The sequence below is a fragment of the Lytechinus pictus genome, unplaced genomic scaffold (assembly GCF_037042905.1).
Source record: "Lytechinus pictus isolate F3 Inbred unplaced genomic scaffold, Lp3.0 scaffold_19, whole genome shotgun sequence".
Taxonomy (NCBI): domain Eukaryota; kingdom Metazoa; phylum Echinodermata; class Echinoidea; order Temnopleuroida; family Toxopneustidae; genus Lytechinus; species Lytechinus pictus.
The window spans coordinates 8,206,563-8,229,360 of NW_026974140.1; the positions used below are offsets into that span (position 1 = coordinate 8,206,563).

Consider the following 22,798-nt stretch of genomic DNA (forward strand, 5'->3'; position numbering starts at 1 on the left):
ATTCAGTATCCAAACTACATACAGGTATGAGCTAAACTATGCTTGCTAAAGTTGTAATCCATGCATAATTTGATTGTAATCATAATACTTATTTTAAGTCGCCGCACGACCTCCCAAGATTTTGGCAAGAGGACAAGGACCCGAGGGGGCTGTTTGTAAATCATGAGCAACTAGCGACCCTTATTCATACTAAATGAATGAGATTAAGGAGTTTATACAGCTGAAGTTTTAATCCGATCATTGTAGGTTAAAATCAACAAGTATTTGATGACACAATTATGTGTCAAGAATTGATTAGAATTATAAATGCAGTTCTTTCCTATTATCAAAATGGAACATAAAATAAAAATAGGGTGGCATTTAGGGCCATCGGAACAAACCCACCTTCTCTACATTACACGCATGTATGAGATCCCTGTTCTGAATCTGTAAAGCTTCGCACTCCGCTGCCCTCTGTTGGCTGATGGCCTCGGCCGCAGCAAGCTGAGCCTTGTGGGTATCAGCCTCCCAGGTTAGGTCTGCCTCTGCTTGGGCTAGCAGGGTCTCCAGTGCCTGGTACTTGTCACTCATCTGTCTCAGACTCTCCGTAGTAGTGGCCTCAGTCCTGGGAGAGGTTTCACAAACAAACTAAGCCTGATATCTATTGTAGAGTGTTTACTAAACATTAAATTGTGTTTAATTCAACAATCAATTTCATTTTTTCATACTGCAGGGCACTAAGAAAATCAATCAAATGTTAATTGCTGAACAGACAGGCCTAAGAACAATTGCAATGCAAATAGAAATTAGAACAATGCATGTTGCTTTGAATTTGCTCTTTATTCTGTTCTACAGCACATTCCTTGACCAAAAAATCAACATGTGCATGTAATGTAAACAGGAAGAAAATAATTAGCTAAAAGTATTCTATAGATCATCAAGTCATGAAGAAAAGTGAGCTATAGGCCTTCTGCATTGATGTTATCGCACAGCCATCTTAGAGACTAAAGCCATTGCCTTGCACGCATTGGCGATCTGCAGCTGGCGCATTTCTGACAACTCCATTCACACGTCTTCCTATATCCTCTGAGGGAGGGCGCTATGAGATTATGTCATATGCATAAGGTCTATAGAACCCCCCCCCCCAATAAAAAAAATATATACTGATTTACCTCTCTAATTCTTGTTCCAGATTGGTAACTTTTTCTTCGGCATCTTTCCTTTCCTTTGTTTCCTCTTCAAACTGAGTTTGTAATGCTGATAGCTGAGATTGAAGGTTTACGATCTCTTCTTTGAGATGAACTTCCCACTCTTGAAGAGAAGAGATCGTTGATTGGGCTTGATTCAAATTCTCTCCCAACTCAGACCTTTAAAAACACACACACACACAAAAAGAGATTAGTAATCAAGATTTATAATAATTACATGAAATACAAAGTTTGGCGGCTTAAAAAATATCATGTTATTATTATTTGTTTGGTGTCACCTGTACCGGGGAGGAGAAAAGCAAACTGAATCACGATGACCCGCAGGTTTCTCCTCCCGATATAACTAATAGGGGGGTGCAGGTGGACCACTACACAGGGGTTTCCCCTACTCTTATACGAATAGTGCAGTGGGTTCTTAACCCTCAATCTCCCGGGGTATTTTGATTCTTGTCAATCCCGGGGGGGGCCATTATGGCCCCCCCTTAAGATCTCGGCCGCCGATTGCGCGAGCGACGCAAAAATTTGCACACTGGTAGTGTGCGATGTAATCTACAAGGCTGTATGGTAAAATTTTCCAAAATAATGAGATTTTATTTTATATGAATTAATTATGCTAATTTATGCATAAATCATACTTTTTGCTATAATTCACTAAATAAAGCTCATAGAATGCTAATTTTTGGTAAAAAAAATCTTTGTAGCAAACTTAACAATCGCAATTAAAAAAACTTCGGTTCGGAAATCAATTTCTTATGTATTTTATTGTTTTATGAATTTCTTATGTATTTCTTTGTTTTTTTACTTTTTGTTTTTTATTGTTTTTTCAATGGAAATCATTCCAGACTTAGTTCTGATCATAAACAAGGCAAAATTAATTCAGTTTAATCAGTAAAAGTAGAAATAATGATACATTTATGAATTTTGGCTAAATACACAATTTGCATTGGATTTGTACATGAAATCACGTTTATGAGCAATTTTGGGTCTGACATGCACTTACATAATGTTGCGTAATGTCGTAACCGTGTACCCGGGCGTCACAAATTTGGTCTCAAAATTTGCGCGAGACTTGAAAGTAAAAAGTCAGTGAGCGGCGAGGTCAAAAAAATTTGCGCAGCAGATATATCGCGAAAATTGTCAAGGGGGGGGGCCATTATGGCCCCCCCCCGGGAGAATTAGGGTTAACATGCAAAGGTGGTGACTCTCATCTACCGGGGGCCTCTGTTTTAAAAAAAAAAAGGGGGGAACTTACTTGGATTGTTTGAGGAATGCCTCACTAGCAACAGATTCATCCAGTCTTGACTCAGTCTCCAGAAGGGTTCTCTTGACTCTTTCTATCATGTTTTCTGTTGATTCCTGCTGAACTATGGCCGAGCTCAGGTTGTCCTGGAGACGGATGTTCTCTTCCCGAAGGCAATCGGTTACAGCTGAAAGAGGTCAGGTAAGGTCAAAGGTCACAATATGTCGGCTCTAGGTCAAGTACAGAAATCTGTTCACATATTTCATGCAAAAAGTCACAAATCGATTGGATCTTCAAGGTTGATGACATTCACAGGAAATTAAAAATCTTCTTTAACAACTGCATATATGAATATAAGAATGGCCAAATAAAAGCCTGAATACTGAGGGTCTATCAAGTACCTTAGTATTGCCCTTATGTCCAAGTATCATGAAATAAGTTTATATATTAACGGGGGAGGGGGAAGGTGCCTGTTTTGTACTAATTTTTAAATAGCCTGGGACTTTTAAAGGTCAAGTCCACCCCAGAAAATTGTTGATTTGAATCTACAGAGAAAATTCAAACAAGCACAACGCTGAAAAATTCATAGAAATTGGATGTAAATCGGATGTTATATGCACAACTCAGTGATATGCAAATGAAAGTGTCAATGACGTCCCTCGTTCACTATTTCTTTTGTTTTTTATTGTTTGAATTATACAATTATTCAATTTTTACAGATTTGATCATAAGGACCAATTTGACTTAACCATAAACTGATAAAATAATGGTAATTCCACATGTTCAGGGAGGAATAAAATTATGTTTCACGTGACAATGGGGATAAAATTAGAGATTTTCATATTTCATACATATTATAAAATACAAAAGAAATGGGTGACGTCATCAGTCTGCACATTTGCATATCGACCAGGATGTGCATATAACTGTTTTGTGAAATTAAGCAAAACTATAAAATGTCATAACTTTCTTATTTTACATCCGATTTTGATAAAATTTTTAGTGCTATGCTTCTTGGATTTTTCTCCTTCTATTTATATCAACTTTTTGTTGGGATGGACTTGTCCTTTAAGGTTTACATTTATCATAATATATTACCTTGAAGTTGCCTAATCTCGTCCTCAATCACTTCTCCATGGTCTCTCATTTCTTGATTGGTTAGTTCTGAAATGAAAAAAAATATACATCGGTATTTTAGTGGTTATAAAATTAATCAAAACACAGACAAACTTAGCTGAGAGTCAGATTAGAAATAATGTTAATACCCATTTCATGGCAAAATGGATCATTAACAGGTGCATGCATGAATATGAGTGAAACAAATTACATGTTGTTAAAAAGTTTCACGTTTAAATATTTTATGTTATGTAGGGCCCCCTAGTATAACAGTATTCTAATTACTGATGGGGCTACCTTGTTCAATAAAGACAAAATAAATAGATAAAATTAAATAAAAAGATGGATTAACAGTGAAAATTCCAACTTATTGTCAGTGAAAAATTACAATGAATACATATTATACACATGAAAATATTGAGTATCCACTGTACACACATACATTTATAATATTGTGGAATATATGAAAGAGAAAAGAAAGAGAAAAGACAGAACTACATATTAAACATATGTTTTGCATGTTTGACATTGTTTTATATCTTTTTTTTTTAACAGAATACTGGAAGATACCAATGATGTTCCAATAACTTAAATTCAATTCAAAAGAAGGTGCAACTTTTAATGATGTTTATGATTCAATAGTTAAACAGTTTGAATATAATCATATCCTTTATCTTTCTAATAATTTTAGACTATTATGCTCTTTGCAGTATATACTCACCCATTGATCCTAAAGATGTCCAGTCCTATCCCCTCAAGTCAATCCCCAACTAGCTTGCCTTTAATACAATTTTTTCTCCTGCAATTTCTCATATAATGTTGAACTCTTTCATTTGCCAAATACTTAAAATAGATATATTTCACACCTTTCCAAACCAAAGTACTTGACTATGAAATCATAGCAATTTTCAACCCAAAATATCTATATTGAATAATCTCAAAATTTTATCAGATGAATGTTTCTTTTTTAATTTAAATGACACATCCAAATCACCAGTTAGGTCATTAAAATCGCATTGCTGTCAATGGCTTCACTTTCCCCCACTCAACATTAACAGTTGCACATTGTAATTAATAAAGCGATGCTTTGTTTGGGAACAGAATTTTAACCCTAGTTTAATAAACAGAAATGTGAGGTAATGCCTCTTTCTATACATTTTTTCTACAGTACACTTTGGTAAAAACAATGTCTCTACATGAAGTACTTTCACTTATTTGATGTAAGATAAAAATAGCCATGGATTTCCTTGCTAAAGTGCACACTTACAAAAAAACACACACTTTAACAGGAGACAGTAACAAGAAAGACAGTTGCCATTTCATTGAATGTTTAATACTCTGAATAGAAGCCAACACTATTTTACAATATGGTTGCATCACAAGGGTCCAAAAGCCAAGATGAAAAACAAATAAGTGCTTTAGAAATTAAAGCACAATATAATGTGCATGCTTCTTGAATGGGTTTCAGTCAATAAAATGAAGCTTTATGATTAGTGTCAGTGTGACATAATTAACAACTCTACAATGAAATGGACAGAAGTTAACAATGTGCCTACAAAAGTATAAAAAAGCACGAGTCTGCTGCATTTTTTTTTGCATACATTCCATTTACATTTAAAAGCTTCTCAAATTTGAAGAAATGAATGATTCTCACTGTCATATTTCCAATTCTCCATGAAGTGTTGAATAATCCTTTATCATTATCGAGATGTCGACCCTGTTTCAAGTTTTATAAATACTAAAGATTATTTAACAAGACTATTGTCTTTGTATTTGCTATGGTATCCTTCAGACTGTCATTAATTTACATATTAGTGCAGGGATCTTGGTTACATATATTTGGGGATTCTTTTTGTGCTGTCTGGATGAAGAGAAATAGAAAAAAATAAGAAAAAGCAGGAAAAGGAAGGGACAAAAAAGCAGGAAAAAGAAGGGTGAAAAGAAAAGAAAAGGAAAATAAATGAGATTAAGATACATATCATAACAGAAGCAGAGAAAGAAGTAATCTATGATTCAAGAAAATCATGAAAACTGAAGACATGGATAAGATGACCGAGGGCCCGAAACACAAAGTTTAGCAATGATCGTCTAACATTTTTCTACGATTGCTTCTATTTACTATAATGTACAATTAATCGTGAAAATCAAGCGTACGATTAATCGCTAATCTTTGTGTTACGAGACCCGGATTCATAGAGAATATGAGTATCAATGTATTTAGAACAAAATTTAAAGAATAAAAGTATGTTAGTTAACTGTACTTAAGGCCTTTCATGGTAATGAACATAAAGTGTTGGCGGCGCATGTAATATGAAATGCACAAATTGAATGTAAGTTTCTTGCAATGCCCGTAGGAAAGATAAGAATGTGGCATATTTACCTAAAGCGTGCCTGGCTTCCTGGAGTGCCTTGATGTTGGTGTGAGCTGCACAAAGGTCAGCTTGCAGGGAATTCACCTTGTTGTTCAGTTCTGTTGTGATTTGTTCAAGCTCCTAAAGCAATTGAATTAAGAAAGATAGTCGAAGTATAATGAGAAGTAGATGAATATTCATGGCAACTACTACATGTACAAACTGTTGTAGAGGTGTTGTGGTTTGGTGGATATGTCCCCAAACTGTAGCTCACAGGGTTCAGTTTCCACCTCAGCATTAACATCCTTGATCTTCATTTGCCACGCTCGACTCAGGTAAGGGGAATGGGAAACCACATAACCCCTAAAACATGTGTTTCACTCCACAAACATACTCCTTTTTCTTAATTTTAGCCTCTATGACACCCCAAACTGCATCACGCTGTGACACGTCATGATCGAGTACCCTTCAAAGAAATTGTATTATTCTTTTTTTTTTTTTTTTAAATCTAATTTTATTCTATTTTCATTCTTATTCTTATTTATTTATTTTTATTATTTTTTTTTTTTTGGGGGGGGGATCACGCATGTGTAAAGCGATATAGTTGATTGCCCCGCCTGGGAAGCTAAGATATAAAAATGTCAAAAAGGTATATGTTGCATTTTATTATCAAATAACCTAAGATTTAATAATCTCACCTTCTCTTTCTTCTTGAGTTGAAGTTTAGCTGCATCAAGTTCTTCTGATGTACTATTATGCCTTGAATGTGTACTCTCCAGATTATCAACCTGTATGAATAATAGGAAACAGAATCATATGTATTCTAACATATTACTTTAATACTTTTTCCAAGAATAACCATTCATTACCATATATCTACCATTCATTGGATGCAGCACTATGTATTTTGGATGCATAATTGTGCATCCTAGAGCCATTGTAAGTTAGCAATGGCTTATCTTCCTGACTCTGTCTGATTAGGGGCCCATTTCATTAGGGGACTCTGTCATTATGGCAACTATCATGGAAACCTTGATTGTGCTTGGCTGCTGAGCCCTGTTTCCATTGGTAGATATCAAATGTCAAAGTTATAGCATTTGTAAGTCATTTATAAAACAGGCCCCTGTAACAAAAAAAAAAGGTTTGCAGTGGATAGCAAATATGAAAGAACACTAATTGGTTCTTTGCCAGTGTTTTGAACAAGAGAAGTATGCAACGATGAATATGATTGGCCTCTCAAACTCACCTTATTCATAAGGACATCCTTGGCTCTTGATAGCTCTATGATCTGCTTCTCTGACTTGGCTAACTGGGCTTGAAGCTGGGCCTTTTCTTTGTAAGCGGCCTGTAGCTTCCCGTCGAGCTTCTCCGTTTTTTCCTGCGCCTGTTGGAGCCTTCGACCCATCTCGGTCTCCTGAAGCAGAAGGTGTTTGATCTGTAGAACCAAAACAAAACAAAACATTCGAGGGGGCAATGAACTTTCATTTTGAATGAAGTTTTTCTGCTACTGCGTATGTAGAGTGCACACACGCATCTAGATCTTGCGCGATTGTCACTGCATGTGATGGAGAAAAATGGAACAAAAAAAATTGAGGGGCAATGTCATCTTATTTCGCACGCACACAAAATAATTCATAACGCATTATGACCCGATGAACTGAAGTGATCAGCAAAACACAAAAGTTCCATCATTGCGAGATGATTGATGGCTAAACTATCCTTTATCACAAGACTGACTTTTGACCAAATCCTCTAGCCTCTCAGTATGCGGAATATAATCATATCTATAACCATTATAAACATGTTATCTTGCGCACATAAACCCATCAACCCACTATAAACTCTGGGTCAGGCAAGTAGGTGCATGAAGTTTGTAGCAAAATATAGTGATAATACAAACACAACAAACAATTACAGGTCAGATGCTCTGAATGATGCATTTCGAAGACGAATCTTTCACAGTGTTTTTGTCTCACCTGCATAGCAGAGCTAGACTATAGGCGCTGCTTTTCCGACGACGTCGTCAACATTTAAATCTTAACCAAGGGTAAGTTTTTGAAATGTCATCATAACTTAGTAAGTATATGGACCTAGTTCATGAAACTTGGACATAAGGGTAATCAAGTATCACTTAAGATCCTGCCTGAGTTTCAGGTCACATGATTAAGGTCAAAGGTCAACAAACTTTGGCCATGTTGGGGATATTTGAGGAATTGTCATCATAACTTTGAAATTTTATGGATCTAGTTCATTAAAATTTGGACATAAGAGCAACCATATATCCCTGAATATCATGTGCAAGTTTCAGGTCACATGATGGAGGTCAAAGGTCACTTAGGGTCAACAAACTTTGGCCATATTGGGGGTATTTGAGGAGTTGTCATCATAACTTTGAAAGTTTATTGGTCTAGTTCATAAAACTTGGACATAATAGTAATCAAGTATCTTTGAACATCCTGTGCTAGTTTCAGGTCACATGACCAAGGTCAAAGGTCATTTAGGGTCCACAAACGTTGGTAATGTTGGGGGTATTTGTGGAATTGTCATCATAACTTTAAAAGTCTATGGATCTAGTTCATGAAACTTGGACATAAGAGCAGCAATGTCTCCCTGAATACCCTGTGTGCATTTCAGGAACATGGCCAAGATCAAAGGTCATTTAAAGGTCAATGAACTCTGGTCGTGTTGGGAGTATGTGTTGAATTGGCATCATAACTTAGGAAGTCTATTTTATATTGATCTAGCTCATGAAACATCGACATAAGGGTAATCAAGTATGAATGATTGTTTTGCACATGTCTTAGGTCACATGATCATGGTCAAAGGTAATTTTGGGTCAATGGACATAATATTTTATTATCATATTAGTGTTTTCTTCTGTGAATAATTATTCATTAGCTGTTTTCAAAGGAAGCACTGCTGCTATATCAGATTGCGTAATGCAGGCGAGACTGCCAGAGGCGTTCCACTTGCTTTTGTTTTTGACACTTGACATTAAATCTTTTATGTTAATGAAAAAATGAGTACGCACTCACCTTTGCTTCTAACTGTTTTATTTTGCCATTCTCTGCTTGATGACGTGGTGTACTCACAGTAGAGGCATTCCTTCTTCTCTCGACTCCTTTAACCTGTAAAAGTAAAAACAATTTTAAAAAAATATGTACATGCAATGCTTAGCAAAATCCTATGTAATAGGGACTTCACTCAAAGTTATGACGTTTCAAATATGTTGATATCTGCAACACCACTGCGGTTACTGCCACTGGAAAAGTCTTCTTTGTGCTCTGGACACATGTATGAATCTGTTTGAATACAGTATCTTCTCTTGATTCAGAGATAGATTACATCACTACTCTATCCTGGCATGCTATTACAGTTTTTATTTCTTTTTTTAAAGACAAAATCAATCAGAAACAAATTCACATGTCGTAGAAAGAACCCTGAAATGGATTGCCAGAAGTTTCATACAGGACTAAATCCTCAGCTATCCTATATTGTACTACGCCAACTTTGCTTGATGTAAGCAAGCAAATGGGAAGCTGAATGCGCAAAATTCATCCCATCGCAAACGTACCATAGAACGTTTTGGTGATGTCACAATACAAAATCATTGCGCTTTAATAGTAAAGAGGTAGGCACAACACACATTGACATAGGCCCAATGGGCTTTGCACCTGCAGATGTTGTGTGTTACCACTGAGCATGCTGAGGGATCATGCCTCTTGCTTTCAATAATTCTTTCTTCATTTTTAAAAATGGATTAATGTGATTATTCTTCAGAGGCAATGTACAACACAATTAGTAAATAAATATGCCTCATCGAATAAAGCATCTTTGTTTCACATCATGTGAAAAAAACTTATAACACACAATGTCAAAAGTCAGAGCTATACAGTGCATCCCACAAAAAAGAAAACCCATTGTTAGAGATAGATTTCACAATTATTAAAGGACAAGTCCACCCCAACAAAAAATTTATTTGAATAAAAAGAGACAAATCCAACAAGCATAACACTGAAAATTTCATCAAAATCAGATGTAAAATAAGAAAGTTATGACATTTTTAAGTTTCGCTTAATTTCACAAAACAGTTATATGCACATCCTGGTCATTATGCAAATGAGGGGACTAATGACATCATCCACTCACTATTTCTATTGTATTTTATTATATGAAATATAAAATATTCGAATTTTCTCCTTATTGTCCGGTAAAACAACGATTAATTCCTCCATGAACATGTGGACTTAGCATTGTTTAATATCATATGGTTCAGTCAAGTTGGTCCTTATTGTCAAATCTGTAAAAAATGAAATTTTTCATAATTCAAACAATAGTAAACAAAAGAAATAGTGAGTGAGGGATATCATCGACCATCTCATTTGCATGTCACCCAGTTGTGCATATTACTGTTTTGTGAAAAATAAGTGAAACTTTAAAATGTCATAACTTTCTTATTTTACATCCGATTTTGATGAAATTTTCAGCATTATTCTAGTTTGATTTTTCTCTATGTGTTCAAATCAACATTTTCTGGGGTGGACTTGACCTTTAAACATATTGATACTATGTATTTGATACTAATGGTAAAAGTGGAATCTTCATCTATAATTTGAGACCAACAGCTTAGCAAATCATTTATGCATGGCAGGTTACAAACAATAAACAAGGCAAACGCCAAGCGTTGTCTCGCCTGCATATTGCAGTCATGAAGAGACTGCATGTCAAAACTACATGTATGCTATATGACTTAGATGGACCTCTGTTATGAGTTTGGCGATCCCACCTCGAAGCTATAGAAAGTTATTGTGTGTACAACAAAGCACAGTGCCAGTCATGGAAAGTTCATTGACCTTTGACCTTAATCAAATTCAACTCACATTTGAACTTGACCTGCACCTTCAAAAGATGGACCTCTTGTATGAATTTGGCAATCCTAACTCGAAGCTATAGAAAGTTATTGTGTGTACAACACAGCACAGTGCCAGTCATGGAAAGTTCATTGACCTTTGACCTTATTCAAATTCAACTCATATTCAAACTTGACCTGTGCCTTCAGGAGATGGACCTCTGGTATGAATTTGGTGATCCCACCTCGAAGATATAGAAAGTTATTAATTATGTGTACAACACAGCTCAGTGCCAGTCATGGAAAGTTCATTGACCTTTGACCTTATTCAAATTCGACTCATATTCGAACTTGACCTGTGCCTTCAGGAGATGGACCTCTGGTATGAATTTGGTGATCCCACCTCGAAGATATAGAAAGTTATTGGGTGTACAAAGTTATTATGTGTACAACACAGCACAGTGCCAGTCATGGAAAGTTCATTGACCTTTGACCTTATTGCAATTTGACTCATATTCGAACTTGACCTGTGCCTTCAGGAGATGGACCTCTGGTATGAATTTGGTGATCCCACCTCGAAGCTATAGAAAGTTATTGGGTGTACAACACAATTGTTGATGACGACAACGCCGACGCCGGAAATAGTGATACCTATGTCTCCCTCCGCTACGCAGGCGAGACAAAAATGAAGTGTATCAGAAACGATTTGCGCAGAAACGCAAGTGTTACTCTGAATTCACTGTCATTTCAGGGATCAGTGAGAGAAATTTAACAAAGAATACAAAAGAAATGCTAATGAGTCAAACGTTGAATAAGCACGTTGTCGTATCACGAACCAATCTTGTCCAGTTTTATGAGCAAACTGATTTTTACATTAAAATTTCAAACTCGTCTTGCGCCAGTAAATAAAGGGAAAACTACAGACGATTTAAGTAGGTGTTGAGACATTTATTGGCCGTGGCAGAGTCATCGCATACATGTATGGTAAGCCACTTGTGGTGGCACAATTAAACAGTAAATCATACTGGCGTGATTATGTTTCTTTCATTTCTCTCTTTTTCTTTAACAGATCCAAAACCAAGCATATTCAATTTGACTGTATGAAATAATATTCAAAACGCATGAACACCAACAAAAATATTTAAGTAACAGGGTAACATACGTAAGGTAACAACTAAACAATTGGTACACCAAAACTGGCCATAATTATTTCAATCTAAATATGAATGTGCAAATGATAAGGATCAAATCCACACCTCCAATAATAGGCAATATATAAGTAAAGCATGTATGAAGGACATAAAGCATTCCACTATACAAGTCATTAATAACAGACCTCAAATAATAGCCATATACGTATAGCGTGGATGAAGAACATGTAACAATTCCACTATACGAGTCGTTGATAGCAAACCTCAAAATATATTACAACAATGCACTAATCCCAATTACCCTTGCTTACTTTACAAGTAAAATGCAACATGCTTAGAACGATTAAAAAAAATTCACTGTCCGGTAAAATTATGTACATAATGTACAACAGCATGCCTACATGCCACTTATATCCAACAAAGCAAAGGTATAAATAATACCACAAGAGCACTCTTTAATCACTACCATATAAACAATTTTTTAAAAAATGTGAACAAATGAGATAAGTCATGTGTAGTTACTACTGAACATAAAAATCTCAGAAAATAAGGCATGTTTCCAAATTTGGTCAGTACACTACTAACAATCTGAAACGGCCGAAATGTATGCACACATGACATCAAAAATATTACTCAAAAACTATAGCATGCATTAATACAAAACGTAACCAATGTTCCGCACCCAATCTGTGTAGTAACACATTTATATTTGTGTTCTGGTAAAACCATAAAAATTTAAATCCAACTGCAACCCAATACTTGTATAAATCTGTAGATAAAAAAGGGGCGTATATTAAAGAAGTACAAAAATAGCCAAATCATACCTGTATCACAAAGCAAAACATGAGTAACAATATAGGAAATGAATAATAAAAAAAACGTGATACAACAACAGTGGTAAAATGTATACACTCTTTAAACATAAATGTCACTACTGCAGATATGACCATTGGGGGGGGGGGGGTGTGGGCCACCGTGAATGCCGAAGCGCGCAGAAACTTTAAGCACACAGGGCAGTTATCAGAAAGCAGCAGAAACTGTTGTAGCGTGTGATGACATCACTGTATGAGCCTGAAAGAGTCCAGAAGGCCAAGGTCGCATGACAACCACACTGGGACCAGAAAAGTGAGTTCCATCAGGGGGGTAGGGAATCATGCGAGGTCCATCATGGAAATTGAGGATCATGCGAGTTCGATCAGAAAAGGGCGATGGTGGGCGAGGTCCACAAGTCCAGAGAAGCCAATCCAGGTGTTCAATTGTCTCGACGCATCTAGGCCAAGATCCAACGGGGGGTTGGATCCTCAAGGGCTGATCAACAACAGCAGGGGTACGGACTGGGTCGGCCACCGGAAAGACGGCGCGTGACGAACTTCCATGAACATGGAGTAAGGGTGTGCTACTGTGGGCCGCTTTTCTGTCCTCAAAGAGCCGTGAGGGGGGAAGACTAGTCATGACATAATATGCAGAGGACTGGTTACCAGAACTGATGTAGCCACACAGGTAAGATAGCAGCAAAATCACATCAGAATCAGTAGCATGATGGACAACAGGCAATATCAATCGATCAGGAGGATTCCGAAGGAGGGTAGACATCACGGGACTAAGGTAGGGTGCCAAATCCTTGTCTTTTGCACTATAAGCTATACAGACCATGTAGGGTGACCAGATGGTAATAGCTACGGAAGGCATGTGAGCTGTGCATACATAGAATACCTCACAAGGTAAGATACTTGTAAAGAAATGGTAACTGTAGGTGAGAGAGAAACACAGCACAATATCAAGGTAAGCGTCATGCCTGGGCATATCACGTGTACAACGAACAAAGCCGAAATGACGAAAACGATCTGTTTTGCGGACACCACAAACATGCCTGGGCATATCACGATCACGTGTACAACGAACGAAGCCGAAATGCCGAAAACGATCTGTGTTGCGGACACTACAAACATGCCTGGGCATATCATGATCACGTGTATAACGAACAAAGCCGAAATGCCGAAAACGATCTGTGTTGCGGACACCACGTACATGCCTGGGCATATCATGATCACGTGTACAAAGAACGAAACCGAAATGACAACAATCTGTACTACGGGTACTCTCATCGATATCATGATCACGTGTACAAAGAACGAAACCGAAATAACAACGATCTGTACTACGGGTACTCTCATCGATGTACTCTACGTCCGACAGGTAGTCAGCGGTTCGGTTTTCAAGAAGATCGTGGATTTCGCGAATACGGTTCTCCACTGTAGCGAAAGGAGAATAAAGGTCATGCGAAAGCGATCGAATGCCGGCGCAATGCTTTATTGAAGTGAAGTCAGCATTGTGTACATAACCTGCAACAGCAAGGCTAGGTTCAGCTTCCAAAACATGAGTAGCAATGAAAGGAGAGCATACTACCACTAGAGCTATGTTCATTACAAGACACAAGAGAGCTAACGTAAGGCTCATTACCAAGACACTATGGGAAGGCTTAGTATTAGAGCTAGGCTCAGTATCAGGAATGCCAAAGCTAGGCTCAGTACCGGGAATGCCAGAGCTATGCTCAGTACCGGGAACACCAGAGCTAGGCTCAGTATCAAGAACACCAGAGCTAGGCTCAGTGTCGGGAACAACAGAGCTAAGCTCAGTATCAGGAACACTATCAAATTGTGTATATTCGTACTTTACCTGATTGTTGTTATGTAGCCTAATTTCACCTACAACCTTTACAAACGATAGGTCACTGTCGCAACTAATTTCATGTTCATGTTTTACTTGACAATTGTAATGTGTCCCAACTTCACCTACTGTGCTTATGCATGGCTTAGCACGGTCACAGCTATTATCAGTACTCACAGCAGGCTTACAGCTTTCGGATTGTGTGACATTCTCAACACTTTCACTCAAGGTCTCATGAATCTCACCATCCATCTTCAACCCACGTAGTGGCAACGCAAATCCCAAGTCTGTGTTACCAACATTATACTCAGTCATAATACGTGTACTTTCAGTCTCCACACTGGTCATCAATCCGATCTCACTGTGCATGTTATTATTGTCAATGGACTTGTGAATGTGTGGATGGTCAGCTTCAGTCTCATTCACCTCTACAGTACACTTAATATCAATGACCTCACTGTGTATGTTATTAATGTCATTGGACTTGTGAATGTGTGGATGCTCAGCTTCAGTCTCATTCAACCAAACATTACACCCAACATCCATGATCTCTCTGTATACTTGAGAACATTCATTTAGTGGGAGTGTGTGTTTACACTCACTGTCAAATCCAGGATTAGTGTGTTTGCACTCATTCTCAGATCCTTGCATTATCATACCCACTGCACAATCCAGCTCATTCATACTAGTGGGACTAGATTGGGGGAATTGATCAGATGGTGACATGTAAGAAAAAGTATGGTAGTCCCCAAACATGATTTGGTGTTTAGAAGGTCGAATGGAAACATCATTCTTCTCCATAAAGGGAGCCCCAGCCATCACGTCAAAGTTCACCACACCATCTTCAACCACGAAACCATCATAATACAACTCACATCCATCATGGAAAAGAGAAAAAGATGTAATGCCAACAATGCCAGATGGTAAGGCAAACGACACTTCGGGGTCAACATAGTCACTGTAACCAAACGAATCGATTACAACTTCAAGGCCAAAGAAATCAGCAGTAGACTCACTTATCAAATTCAAAGGAGAACCACTATGCAATTCCACTGTCAACTGTTCGGAGGTTCCCCGAACACTGGCAGGGAAAAATGGGGTGTCATTCTTAGATTTATTACGAGTCACGATAGACTCATGCTCTACAGCAGGAGGACACCTACGCTGAGGTGCCTCAGCGACGGCTACACATCTCTGTATAGATGCGAGCCCGACGCGGGTGGGCCCCGCCACGACCGTGCATCGCTTCGTCGATGCGGCGCGCATTGCAGTACAGTACATACCATATATGGGACTACGTACGCTTTATAAATACTCAACTCTGTAATGCCTACCCAAACTATCACACCAAATTTAGTCCTGGTGAGCGCCTGTCCCCAAGTTTTCGAGCAAGATTCCCCGCAATCCGGATTCTTTGGTCCTGGTAGCGAAAGTTAGCCGCGGAATTCTGATCACACCGTAAGCCACCACGCCAGTAAATAAAGGGAAAACTACAGACGATTTAAGTAGGTGTTGAGACATTTATTGGCCGTGGCAGAGTCATCGCATACATGTATGGTAAGCCACTTGTGGTGGCACAATTAAACAGTAAATCATACTGGCGTTGCTCATTAATGCGTGAAGTGTTCGTCACATATTAGGTATCAAAATGTAGAGAAATAATTGAATTGTATGATGATGAAAATGAAATATCATAATTAATTTGCCTTTGAAGAAAAAAAGATGTGGGAATCCCGGTTTCCTTTTTTCTGGGATGCACTGTATAGAAAACACGATGGGGACTCTGCAGGAAAGCTGCAATGTGTAGCATCCTTATTTTTGTTATAAGGGGATTCCTGCTTAAATATACAGCACAGATTATCTGTTGCCTAAGATCTGATACAATATTTTTACTATCTCACCATAGATGCATTGGACTTGTTTGGGGTTCTTAGTTCACTCATCGAGGAGCTTTTGAACATTACGCTGTCCTCCAAACTACTGGTTGAATCTGCATATAATGAAGGAATTAGGATAGAGATAGCAAGGAAAGCAGAGAGAGAAAGAGAGAGTGGGGTAGGGGAGACAAAGAGAGGGAGAAATTCAATTTCAATTTATTCAACCATAAGACTAAAAAAATAAATGAATCACACAGGATATGGACCGTAAAAAGAACAGGTAGCTTGTACGGCATGGCCCAAAAGTAATGACAAATTTAGCAACAAATACTAGTACATAAAACAGGAAGAAAGTAAGAGGAGAGAGAATAGAAAGACAATACAGAAGTCATGATCTAGTAATCATGTCCTCTGACCTTAAACATAGATTGTCATACCACTCATGTTTGAAAAGGACCAGGGCCCCGTCTTACAAAGAGTTGCGATTGATCTGATCAATCAAAACTATGGACGGCCAGCAACGTTAACATCTAAAATGCATGTTTGTTCAAAATATTTTCTAGATATGACGTACATTACATAAAGTCATTGTTTTCTGGACAACTTGGTGAGTTGGCCTTTGTTTTCAAAGGACAATTTGAAAATTTTATGTAGAATAAATTATGAAAATGATGGATTTCCATAGAGATACGATTGATTGGATCAATCATAACTCTTTGTAAGACGGGGCCCAGATATATTTATTAATCATGGGCCTTTACTAGTCATTTGATGTATACACAATTCATCTGGTACTTTGAATCCTATGAAAAGATAGTTTATGAAATGTTAATGTTGCAATATTATCGCGATCATTACCTTTGTTTTCTCTGAAGCGTTGTGATTTGTCACTCATGGCCACTGCTGCAGCTCCTTTAACTTTCCTCGTATCTTTGACATCATAGCTTCCTACACCTGGCGCACAGCCTGAAAGCAATAAAGACAACGAGGCAGATAATTAGATAAAAGTTTATCCCTCTTGGTTGGTAAAAAGAGATCTTAATCGGCTTATGAATTGCTCTGGAAGTCTGGCACTTGGTTAAATGATAATCAATCATGCAATGCAATAAGTCCACACTCACTTGTTTCCCTTGTAAAAATTCCACCACTGAGATGAGCAAGAAATGTGTACAGAAAATATTTAAAAAAAATTAGTAAAACTAAAATCCTGCTACATTTTCTGAACACATCTTGATTTTGATGACGAATTCAAAACTTAGAGTTCAAAGAGGAAATTCAATTTCCTGTGCCTATTTTGTAAAATAAAGATATGGAGTCTATCAAGATTATTTTTGTAGACACTCGCCACTAACAGTCAGGAAAAAAAATGAAAGAGATTCTAAAAGAATACATGTACTAGTACGAGGAACTCCAGCTGGAAATAATATATGTTCGCTCGAATTTTGATGACAAACAGATCAGGACAGCCAGGTTCTTCTTTGATTGCTTGATCGCTGGCAGCACAGCTACAGACAGCTGAGCGTACGAACATGCCAGCCAATCCGAGGGCACATATACATGTACGCTCAGCTGTAGCTGATGGTGATCAAATTAGAACCTAGGGATATAAAAATTCGCTATTTTCCAGCATATTTTTAAGAAAGGTAGTAAGCTGATTGCATTTGAAATTTATCTTGATAATTTCTTTCTTTTCCCCATGTCAAATCGCAAAATTTAGGAGTAATCTAGGAGGGTGCAAAAGCACACCCTTTCTCAATAGACGCTGTAGTTAAGCGGCAGTTGTTTGCTCCACCATTACGAACCCAGTGGCTGTCATCCATCTGTGTACGAGGAGGACAAATAAAATCAGAAAATGTTGAAAAATTCCTTGGAAACAGCAGATTTATCAGTCTAGCTTTACAGCCTTTCCTTGTCATTAAAGTTAGAGACATTGATTTCAGTTCAAATTAAAAATTGATTTTTGTGTTCACTTTTTAAGTTTTCTTCATCATTCATGACATGTGAAAATTCATTCTTCTAGTTCTAATTTACCTTTGGCTTTGCCTAATGCATTTTTGGAAAGACTTCCTTATGTCCTCTTGACTAGTTAAAAAAAAAAACTTCTCCTATACCCCCTTCTAGCGTTCTCTTCGTTTTTCGCCAAAGCGACATGACGCATATCTCGATATGCGTCATATACCTTTTTTTTTATACCGCTTTGGCGAAAAACAAAGAAAACAAGATCGTGACGTAAACATTGCGGCAATTTCCCCCCATCTTTTCATAATATTTTTCTAGGTTTTTAATGAATTCTTATTTAAAAATGAAATCAATATTGTAGAAATGTCGGAAATGAAGTTGTATCCCATTTACTAGACAGGATTAACCGTCGTTTCTGGGGATTTATTTAACAATTTCTGACATTCATCATCCCCATTCATTATTGGTGAGTGGAGCCAACGCAGTTCAGCGGAACAACCAAATACAGATTATTACAGAGACTGAAGCTTAGTTTTGGTCTACCCATTTACCAGTCTTGGAGGTCTCGAGGCCGGCTTTGCCAGGCCTCGGCCTCGTAATGCCGTGACTCGGACTCGTCCTCGGCCTCGATGACTCGGCTCGAGGCTGGGTTCGAGGCCGGAAGATTTAATACTAATCTGGTGAATTTAATAGTCAGTATTATTCACTATTTTAAAGTATTTTCCAATAATATTTCATGGAAAATGTATATCCTACGATTGATAATAAAGTTGATTTGCCCATGATTTGCCTCAACGCTAAAAGCTGCGCACATCAGTTTTGTGCTATAGCAGGCCGTACGGGCAGCGGACTACACAGCGCATTGCACTGTGCAGCTGCATGTATTGTGTATACGATTGCATGGGTAACTCGGCCGTATCGTAGGGCGAACTTGGCAGTCTATAAATCACACTTCAGTTGAACTGTTTGTTTCTCTCTTATTTTCTTTTTAAGATATAAAATCCTTGTTTCGGAGATTCTTACATCTTGAAGTTTTCACATTTTTTCATTGATATTTAACACAGTAATATCAAATAATATTGAATTAAAGTGTTTATAAATTTGTGTTTTTAACATGAGCATATTGCAATTACGGTAACTGAATTATCCTCAGGCGCAGGCCGAATTCGCCCACCACGTGAATAAATGAACGAGCGTACCCGCGTAGCCTGCATGCCGTGCCTATATATATAGCCATAGTAAAATCTCTCGAACGAAAAAGCTTTAATTCAACATATTGTTTCGATTTGGCTTTCTGTTTATTCAATGTGATTTTACTCTGATGAGTGCATGTCGAAAAGCTTCAGTGTGTCCGTGTTCAAAGCTATTTTCCGATATCAAAGTAAATTATAGGATGAATCCAGTATTTGAAATATCTTTCACCCTTTCTGTATGCCAGCATAGGATTTTTTTTTTAAAGGAAACTGCATATTTTGGAAAGGATCCATTCACACTTGAGCATAAAACAATAGTAAACAAAGGAGACACAAAAACGTAAAGGTCCATAGGGAATTTTAGTTCTGTTTTACAATAATGTTCATACATGAAATTGAATAAAGTAGGAACATTTGGTATCATTTGTTTAGAGTAATACATTTTCTACAAATTTTGTACACAACACATTTGTAAAGATGGTACTATTGATGTAATGATGTTTGAAAGAAAAGCAACAAATTGTTCATGCTTTTGTAAAATCTTGAAACAGGTAAGACCCTGTGGCATCAAAGACACATTATGTTGTATTTCTTGCAGGCACTGATATTTGCAAACGAGTCCTGGATGTTCTGATTATTCGACTTATGCGACTTTGACTTACGCAGAGTTAACTGTACATAAATATTGTTTACCTCAAAGTCAACAGCTTTGCCTTTACTTTGTCATTTTTTCTCTTTATTTTGTAATTAATTTTTTTTTTATTACAATGTACTGGAAAAATGCAGAAAGCTGCAGCCAAGTTTCCAGGTCTAGCTATCGTCCAAGCTTAATCTTCTTCCACAAGTATATGTGTGACAGTGTCCAGTGTACATAACATAAAGTATAAAGATAAAGTATTTGTTGATTTGAATCAATTGTTGATTGGGTGAGTGATTGTTTTTGATTGATTGTATGATGTCAAAGTAATTTTAAAAGGTTTAAAGTAAACCAACTAAAATATGACATTATTTTAATTTGTTGTTTATTTATATGACATTTTAATTTGTTTACTTAAACCTTTTAAAGTAAACAACAAATTAAAATAATGTCATATTTCAATTTGTTGTTTACGTATTAAAATATGACATTATTTTGATTTGTATGTCGTATTTTAATTTGTTTACTTTAAAGCTTTTAGAGTAAACAAATTGAAATGTGACATTTTCATTTGGTGATTCGGACTCGGACCATGGTGACTCGACTACAAGACTGCCATTTACATGATTTTTAGGGCTAGAACTAGAATCCTAGATCTTTTACAATTAAGGAAAGTAGAATTCTTTGTCAGTTTTTTTTTGCGGTACACGCACATGAATGGGACGCAATCCCTGGCTCCATGGAGGGTCAGTACATGTTAGTGAATGATTTTATAAGTTAGAATTTAGATCTAACATATTGTAATGTTACTTGTTAGATAATTCTTGATAAACATCAATATTTTTTTTTTCAATTTTACTTTTACTTTAGTGGAGGGGAAATGTAATTGGAATTTGGAACTCTTGTCTTGTCGCATTTTTGCTTTGCCTTTGCTTTGGCTGCTGGCTGTGTACATTTTGCTGTGATTATGTGAACATTTTCTCTGACAAACAGAATTTCCATTTAACTTTTGCCTTTGGAACAAGTTTGAAACAGAATTCACGTCACAGGCAGTCACACTCACAGCCAAGAATTTCATGTTCATTGCCATTGGCATTATCGAGAACAGAATGAGAAAATAAATTAAAAAGAGTAGTAGGATAGGGGGTCGGGTGTCCGTAGCCAGGCGGCTTCTTGAGAGTAAAAATCATTTACTAACGTAGGCTTACTCTAAACGAAGCCAGGGAGTCCTTCCTATTCATCTGCGTGTACCGCAAAAAACCCTGAAACTTTCGCCCCCGAGATTTCTACTTTCCTTCCAAAAAAACCAAGCTCTAAATCATGTAGGCTACATGGGATAAAACTTCATTTCCGACATTTCTACGCTCTCGTTGTTATTTTTAAACAAGAATTCATCAAAAAAAATGAAAAAATATTGTGAAAAGATGGAAGAGACTTGCCCGATGTTTACGCCGCCATCTTGTTTCTTATTGTACTTCCCCAACGTTACGGACGCGAGCGTCTTTTTTTTGGATGAATTCTTGTTTAAAAATAACAACGAGAGCGTAGAAATGTCGGAAATGAAGTTTTATCCCAGGCCATAGCCTAGGCCTACATGATTTAGAGCTAGGCCCCTAGATCTTTTTTTTAGAAGGAAAGTAGAAATCTCGGGGGCGAAAGTTTCAGGAATTTTTGCGGTACACGCAGATGAATAGGATTAGGAAGGACTCCCTGGCTTCGTTTAGAGTAAGCCTACGTTAGTAAATGATTTTTACTCTCAAGAAGCCGCCTGGCTAGGTGTCCGGACACTATTTTTGAAGCCTTCTTTTTTGTCTTTGGATTACACTAAAAATGTGAATTCAATAGTTGTAATCATCTACTATTTTGTTCTCTATAATATTTCCTAACATTTTGTACTAAAAATTGATGAAACTTCGCTTGTAATTTTTTCCGAATGACTTTCTAAAAAGTAAAATTGATCGTCCGGACACACAACCTGTCCGGACACACAACAACTGAACTGGGTAACGGGTAATAGACCAACTCTCCCTGAATTCTACTCTACCATGTTTACTTACCAGTGATTTCATTGAAACGAGTGACTTTAAGTTTTGAAAACATGGTGTGTGAGATTTGATTTAGGCCTGGATGAAGATCTACTTTCAATCCAATTTCTCCTGTCTCTCAGCTCAGTCCGATATAGGCCTACCGCAGATCTCAGAAGGTTCACTAAATACACAGTCGTTTGGGTACCCAGAACTCACGGCGCGGCGTCTGTGCATGCAGCAGCTGATCACTGGTTGTTTTTTAAATTCTGCCGCGAGAGATTGTAGTTTTGTACACAAACCAATACAAAGACGTTGTTTGACGTAACAATAGGAGCTTGCAGACCGTTTAGCTCAAGCTAGCCAATCAGAGCCTGCGATTGAAAAGTAACATGAAAAATGAGGGCGACAAACCGAGGGAAGTTAGCGTGATTTGTTGAATTTTTTAATATTATCATATCATATTATTATTATTGAAAATTCATAAAGGTATCTTCTTTTAAGTTCTTTATCCCTTTTTCAGTAAGTAAGTTATGAGCACCAGGCC

General features: G+C 37.3%; 1 protein-coding gene across 1 annotated transcript in view; it reads right to left on the bottom strand.

Moving 5' to 3' along the window:
* Window positions 1–22,549, bottom strand: part of LOC129260949 (hyaluronan mediated motility receptor-like) — a 34,968-nt gene extending 12,419 nt beyond the window's left edge. The window contains exons 1-11 of the mRNA XM_054898959.2: window positions 22,285–22,549; window positions 17,297–17,404; window positions 16,463–16,551; window positions 8,930–9,022; window positions 7,141–7,329; window positions 6,593–6,682; window positions 5,924–6,035; window positions 3,526–3,591; window positions 2,440–2,614; window positions 1,152–1,346; window positions 385–604 (exon numbers count right to left, since the gene is read on the bottom strand). Of these exons, the coding sequence (XP_054754934.2) occupies window positions 385–604; window positions 1,152–1,346; window positions 2,440–2,614; window positions 3,526–3,591; window positions 5,924–6,035; window positions 6,593–6,682; window positions 7,141–7,329; window positions 8,930–9,022; window positions 16,463–16,551; window positions 17,297–17,404; window positions 22,285–22,327 (1,380 nt within the window). The 5' untranslated portion in view covers window positions 22,328–22,549. The remainder of the gene's footprint in view (window positions 1–384; window positions 605–1,151; window positions 1,347–2,439; window positions 2,615–3,525; window positions 3,592–5,923; window positions 6,036–6,592; window positions 6,683–7,140; window positions 7,330–8,929; window positions 9,023–16,462; window positions 16,552–17,296; window positions 17,405–22,284) is intronic.
* Between the last annotated feature and the right edge of the window lie 249 nt (window positions 22,550–22,798).